We start from the raw sequence: 7,421 nt of genomic DNA on the forward strand, positions 1-7,421 counted from the left end.
TAGAGGGAGAGAAGGCAGATGTTTGCAGAAGTGATTTCAATAAACAAAGAAACTCCTTTTAGTGAAAAATTAATACAATAGGTGATCTAGTGCAAAACTTATGTCAACACCACGTATTCATGCAGAACTGACTGTAAGGAATTGAAATCTAAATCCCTGGAGGGCAGTCCATGAGATGCGGTAATGTCAAAACAATTACTTTACCGGAAGTCAAGCTTTTACAAAGCGAAATGACAAACCGTGTGTTCTACCATCATTATTTCAGACAAAAGTTTATAAAGTTTGGAATTTTATTGGGTAAAAGCGTCGCATGGTTCTTCTGAAACGATTACATGACTGCGCTGTATGAAGATGCACCATGCAAACAATACACAGCCTATTCCAAGCGAAGGTTCTCAGAACGAAGCGTTTGAATTGAATGAAAATCCTGGTCACTCTAATGGGGGTTTTCCGGACGAAAGTATACGAGAAAATGGAAGGTACCCAGTAACTCAAGCAGACAATAGCAACCAAGACAATCAATCGAGCCAGCCTAGAAATTTTGACGGCTGCATTTCGTCAAGAAGAGAAGGCTTCAACTTTGATGAACATGGTGAGCAAGTTTCTCTTTTTAAATGAGCGGTACCAAATTATAAAATAGATATAGCTGTGTGTATGATCGCTTGCTGTAAATTTTTACCGTAATACACTGGACCACGTCTGTAGTTTTTAGACTCGACCATACAGTGTCCTTTTATTTCCTGGTCAATGGGAAATATCATTTCCCCGATACAACACATGTGACATGAAATAAGCTGGACTTTGCGTACCCTCAACGTACTTTGCAGGTCACAGTCTCCTCAAATATAATGGAGCATGCGCGTACAGTGTTTATCATGCACATTGGCACAAACAAGGAAAAGAGGTCACTAGGTTTGATAAACTAATATAATTCCGTTCTGCGAAGTTTCATCGATCGATCTAGCAGACTAGTCAGCCCACTGGCGCCTGTGGTCACAACAATATCATAACATTTAAATAACTTGACAATGAACCCACATTAATTTCTTACATTTGAACTGTCTTTCTAGCGTTGTATCCGTGGATAGTTACGCTACATCCCCTTTTCTATTTAAGCGAAATATGCGCTTTGAGAGAGAGAGAGAGAGAGAGAGAGAGAGAGAGAGAGAGAGAGAGAGAGAGAGAGAGACAGAGAGACAGAGAGAGAGAGAGAGGTTAAATCTATATATGCTGCCGGTACACCTGTTGCAGTCTCGGTGAATGAGGGCACGATAAAGTTGTTTGATATTTCATTTGTAAATGTACTGAAAAGATCGAAATTTATAAGTCTTATAAGTATGATAAATGAAGATTTCCGATATCGAATGATGGCTGGAAATGTCAACAGCTATTGGTAATCTCTCTGGTTCACAGGAGGACAATTCGGAGTGCTCAACGACAGCAACGCAAATACAGAAACTCAAATGCTGATGAAGTACTTTCACAACCTATCTGGATTTGAGGATGGAACTGACAAGATTGACCTTAAATTCGTCGCTGGTTTGATTGAAGCAGGAGCCGATATCAACGCAAAGGATGACCAAGGACAAACGATACTACACGAGGCAAGTATTAAACATATCAAGGAAGACAGATAAGATTGTCTTTTGATTATAGCTTCCACATATACATTTGGTGTGAGCTTTTAATCTGCAGCTGAATGTGAGCAAAGATTGTCTGTCATCAAACATACAGATGGACTTTTTCATATTTTGATCGATCAGCGCTCTCCCTGCAAATGCTTCAACTATGGGTAGGTCTGCGAAAGATTAAAGGATTTGAAAATGTGTTGTTGGTATAAGGGCGATAGGCTATCATTAGGGTGCCAGAGGGTGATATGATATATCTGTTCGTTTCAAAAAAAAAAAAAAAAAAAAAAAAAAGAAAGAAACACTGTAAAAGGCCACGTATGAAGGCAGTGGCGCCTGGAAGTAAAAATCATCTACACTACATGAACAGATCGAAAATACCATAATCGAAAGATACAGCAAATACCATGTCATAAAATATTTCCATTTCATGCTGGTTGTATCAGGTGTCGGGCTTGAAATGACTAGACCATGCAGGGGCAAGGTCTGAAGTTTCATGGCGGTACTTCAAGGACACCTAAAAGTAACTAAGATGTAACGTAGTATGCGCCTCGAAAGTGAAAGACAAACGTTTGCTCAATCTTTCCTCAAATCTTTCAACCATAGTCTTTCACAATCAAGAAGAAAAATCGGGGTTCATCGTGCAAATTTTGGTACTAGAGAAACAAATTACCCAAGAATTGCGGATATTTGAATTTCAAAATGGCTGCCATCCCTGTATTAACTCTAACATTTTCGATTTTCGGAAAACTAAATATTTTGTCTCACACCAACAGCTTTAAAATGAGCCCCCCACAAGTGGTCGATGACAAAAGAATTGTGAAAGTTTGGGAGTCAGAATAGCTGTCCCAGAGGCGCATTCTACCTTAATCACAAAATCTTTGAACCTTTGTCACTATTTATGAATGCTGCCCTATCACAAGTTTGTCTGCTGAGTCCAGACGAAAGCACTACTCCTTATTGAGCAAGGCTCAGAGAAAAGGTAAAGACGGAAATAGCTGTAACTTATTTTATTTTATACACTGTTCTTGTACCGGAAAACTAATACATTTTTTCCTTCCCTCCGACGTGCGTTGAAATGCGAAGCAGTAGTCTTGCAAATGTAACGTGTTGTGTTTATGAAATGTTACTGTTGACAAATGAAATTCTATTGGGAACTAAATTCGATATCTAGGACGTATACGCGCTTAAACTGGACATTCCAATATGAATTGTATTTTCAAGAACACATATAAAGTATATTTTAATAACAGAACACACGGAATTGAAAATGTATCAGAAGTTAGGGACTGGTCCGTTTTTTCGGCCTGGGGGCCACCTTGTTTTTGAGTTTGGTGATGGGTGGTTGATTCACCGTGTTTTTGAAATGCGCATTAGGGGGTAAGACGGAGTCATATAATTGCCTAAAATACATCGTACCAGTCACGAATTTGATCATTCACTTGCATTTTCGGCGCGCCTTGGACCTGTTACAACCGATAACGTAGTAACTAACCGATAACGTATCAACCCGATAACGTAGTAAAAATTTACCGATAACGTAGTAAATCAACCGATAACGTAGTAAATCAACCGATAACGTAGTAACGAACCGATAATGTAGTAAATTTTTCTAACCGATAAAGTAGTAAAAATTTACCGATAACGTAGTAATTTTTCCTATCCGATAATGTATCAACAAATTTACCGATAATGTATCAATGAACCAATAACGGATTAAATCAACTGATAACGTAGGAAAGTCAACCAATACTGCATCAAAACAACCAATAACGTATCGATTAACTGATAATATCTGATTAAGCGATTCATGGCGAGCGATGGATCGATCGATTTATAGATAGATAGATATTAGATAGATAGAATCGGTTAGTTACTACGTTATCGGTTGTAACAGGCCCTCCGGGCGAATAACTTTGAGACATTTTTCGGCGCTCCCTTCGGGCGTGTTACTTTAATGTATCAGATATATCTGGATGTTTGCATATTGGAAGTTTGTTTTGCAAAGAAACTGACTAATCCCTTACTGTTCATTGAATGTGACAGTAAGAACAATGACAACAGAAATGAAATAATAAAGTCATATTTAAAACAATATAAGATGTTTGTGTTATCAATACACAGCATTCGTCTTTATAACGGCAAAGTATTCCGTCTTCTTGTCTACGGTTGTAGTATACTTGTATTTTTGACAGACTGTGTTCGTTCCCATAGGTAGCACGATGCTGGCACACTGACGTCGCTGTGTTTCTGATTGAGAGAGGGGCCGATTTTACATGCGAGGACCAGGACGGTTGTCAGCCGTTGGACGTAGCTTTGGCGGTGAACAACCTGGACATGATAGAGTGTTTTCTGGAGCGTCAAGAAATAGATGAATATAGAGAATACAATAGGGGAAGACGTGAGGGTTTCGACTTTGAGGAACAAGGTGAGCGGATGCATCTATTGTGTGTTTCCTTCTGCAATGCAACAATATGTTTGTTCAACATGTTAAGGTGTACTCATATTCGACTCTAAAACTTACAATATTCTAATGGTCTAGCATTTTTGAGGCTCATTTTGAAGCTTACGGAGGAAAACAAGTTTCACATGGATACTTTTATGAAAATCTGGAATTGTATTTTCTCCCATAGAGATACAATAGTGACGGTGGCCATTTTGAATTTCAAATAGCAGTAAATATTGGGTAATTTGTTTCTCTAGTTCCACAATTTGCATGACGATCTCCTCCCTCCCCCCCCCCCCCCCCACCCCGATTTTTATTTTTGATTTTGAAAGGTTACGGTTTAAAGTTTGCTGGGTAAAAGTTTGAGCAAGAGTTTAAGTCTTTCATTTTCGAGGTGAGAACTACAATTTACCTTAATTTTACTTTTACGGAAAATCTGGCCTAACATGATTTGCCTTAATTTGCCTCTGTAATTCCGACGTGTAAGGTCGCTGATTTCGCAAAAGCGAAAATATTGTCATTTTCTGTGTAATTGTATGTTGTACCGCTTAATGAGTAGACAAGAAATATGATGAGAAAAAGCAGTGTTCCCATGATAAATTTGAAATACATCCCATAGAAATACGCGATCCCCTGATTTTGTGTAGTTCACACTACTTAATGACAAATTTAGCGTTCAAAAATGTAAAGAGCGGATAAGAATTGAAATAATTATTTTGCTATTTCCTATAGCATGCAATTTAACACATTTCTTTACCAATGCTTTTTAGATTATATGAACAGACAATGTCGGTTGCCAACCGTGCAATGAAGGCACACAATTATATTTTCATCAAAATCTCCAAGAAAATTGCCGAGTAAGCGTTTTTTCACAGGTTCTCCGAAAGTAACGAAATTTGCTATTTTATCTTGAAATATAGCACGGTGACACCAATACTTAAAATATTTTTCCCCAAAATGACTACTGATTCCAAGTCTTAGGTGAAAATCTCAAGAAATGACAATATGACGAGGATGTTTTCTTGCATTTTTTTCGAAATAGACTGACATCCCCATGACTAGTCCCCCTACAATTGTTCTGAGAAATATCACAGACAAAACTCGATGCTATTCATATTGCGATACCCTCTCTTGCCTGTGAATCATGACGCTAGTTCCCACTGCCGTTCAAACCGCTCACGTTTGGTCAGTGTCGAAGTAACTTGGATCGTCCGTGCGAGAACCAGTTCGTGTCCAGTTATTTCTTCGTCTACATATCTGAATTGAGCATTTTGAAAGTTACAGGCACGGTAGTCATAACAAAACATCATCGCCTCTCTTTTCTGTCTTTATGAATGCACAAAGCTGAGGACACGTACGGAGCTCGGCTGGGAGAGTACGAACCCTATGAAAACACGGACTCCGAGAGGGCCACTAAAGCTCTGATGAAATATTTCCGCCGATTAGCAACATCAAAGGCTGAGAGAGTCAGTCTCTACTACGTTCAACACTTATTAGAAAATGGCGCTAACATCAATGCAAAGGATTGCAATGGACTGACAGTATTACATGAGGCAAGTCTGGTATCAACAATTTTTGTTTACAATACGTTGACTAAATGCATTCGTAGTTTGAAATAAATGGTTACTCTACAAGACGGTTAAAACATATTGTCTCGTTGAAGTACAGTTCATTGTTGTATTTTCAAAGCTGATCACAACAAGTTTTTACTTGATTTTCATTGGAATCGAAGTTTTGCGTCTCAATTATTGTATGTTCTTCTTATCACATTTCGCAATGAATCCGCACTTTGACTCCTTCAACTCGTTAAAATACGGGCGCTTCACTCGAACACAACGCTATAGCAACCAAACTTTGTGTACTAGTACAACAGCAGTCTCAGGTATGTTTGCATGTTTTGACGGACTTTGTTCGCTCCCTACAGGTAGCTCGTTGTTGGCACACAGACGTTGCAAGGTTTCTCATTGGCAGGTTTGCCGATGTAAACAGTGTCGACAATGAAAATCGTCGACCGTTGCACATTGCATTGGGCGTGAACTACGTGCATATGGTAGGGATTTTGTTCGAACATGAAGATTCAAAGAATTTGAAGTTTAATTTGAACGACTGTAATAGAAGAAGACGTGAGGATTTCGACATCAAAGATAACAGTGAGCTGATATATATATATATATATATATATATATATATATATATATATATATATATATATATATATATATATATATATATATATATATATATATATTATATAAAATTGCCCTCTCAAGTCTGGCGGTACACTGCTGCATACCAATTTAGAAAATGTAATTTGTATTGACTAAGTGTCTTGCAATAAACGCATTTTCTGTTAAGTTTTCGAATGCAAAAGGATAAGACTAAGACACAATATGCATCGAGTTTCATTTTCTTCAAAATGGTTAGCAGTGACTCAGCAAGCAAATTTTGTTATATATATGATTCGTCTCTTTTATATAGAGGTGCGTATCAGAGGCCTGAACACCGTGAAATGAAGTTCGACGTGTATAGAAACGGCCGCTACAACATGAAATTGGCCTAAAGCATCTTTAAGAAAATTTTCCAGGCTCCAAATAAATTCCATTATCGACCAATTACCATTCTTTGCTATCTTCAGCTTTGTTCAACGGCGAGGGCGCAAAAGGTGGCCAGCTCGATGGATCTCAGATCAACAAAATCAGTGAAAGGGAAGAGACCAGAACCCTGATGACGTACTTCTGTCACCTAGCAACATCTACAAAGAAGGATGAGGAAGTCAACTTGTCTTATGTTGAATATTTACGTCAAAGTGGAGCCGATATCAACGCAAAGGATCAACACGGACAGACAATAATGCATGAGGCAAGTCATGTAGTGGAAGTGATTATGGCGATCACATACTAGCCATGGCGCACAGGCATCTGTTTCTACCTTGCCACCCCTTCCTGATCAGAAAAGTATTTTGGCAAACATAGTTTTCAGTATGTCATCTATACACTTCATTAAAAAGTGCAACTCTGAATATTTTCTACGAAGATTTTTTGACAATTATGTTGTCGAAAAATCTGCCATAGTAACGGGAGTTTGCAGAAGTGAAGCAACGTAAATGTTCGGTCAACAAGATAAGTCACAGTATGCTGAATGCGTTTTTCCGGGGCTATAAATGTTGTAATCTGTGACATAGCAAACTGTTGAAAATGAGTCCTTCTCCCTAAACGTGATGTGTTCGACAGAAAATGTTTTTGTTTCGCTTTATTTGGTAAAAAACACCACTACCAACTCAAATCGCATGCAAGTAAGTAAATACATTCAAATTCCATCCATACCTTTCAGGTCGCCCGATGCTGGCA

General features: G+C 38.3%; 1 protein-coding gene across 1 annotated transcript; it reads left to right on the forward strand.

The window, feature by feature from the left end:
• Nucleotides 1-265: 265 nt before the first annotated feature.
• Nucleotides 266-5,693, forward strand: LOC139133689 (protein phosphatase 1 regulatory subunit 12A-like). The gene is made up of 4 exons (XM_070700448.1): nt 266-592; nt 1,414-1,608; nt 3,847-4,056; nt 5,419-5,693. The coding sequence occupies exons 1-4, from the start codon at nt 346-348 to the stop codon at nt 5,691-5,693; spliced, it is 927 nt and encodes a 308-aa protein (XP_070556549.1). The 5' UTR covers nt 266-345.
• The last annotated feature ends 1,728 nt before the right edge of the window (nt 5,694-7,421 follow it).

Source organism: Ptychodera flava, chromosome 5, assembly GCF_041260155.1.
Source record: "Ptychodera flava strain L36383 chromosome 5, AS_Pfla_20210202, whole genome shotgun sequence".
NCBI lineage: Eukaryota > Metazoa > Hemichordata > Enteropneusta > Ptychoderidae > Ptychodera > Ptychodera flava.

What these genes read in the sequence shown, in the direction of transcription:
- LOC139133689 (XM_070700448.1), top strand. Translation starts at nt 346, where the DNA reads ATGAAGATGCACCATGCAAACAATACACAGCCTATTCCAAGCGAAGGT. An exon ending in CTTCAACTTTGATGAACATG is followed by an intron (nt 593 to 1,413) that starts GTGAGCAAGTTT and finishes TCTGGTTCACAG; the next exon opens with GAGGACAATTCGGAGTGCTC. An exon ending in AACGATACTACACGAGGCAA is followed by an intron (nt 1,609 to 3,846) that starts GTATTAAACATA and finishes TCCCATAGGTAG; the next exon opens with CACGATGCTGGCACACTGAC.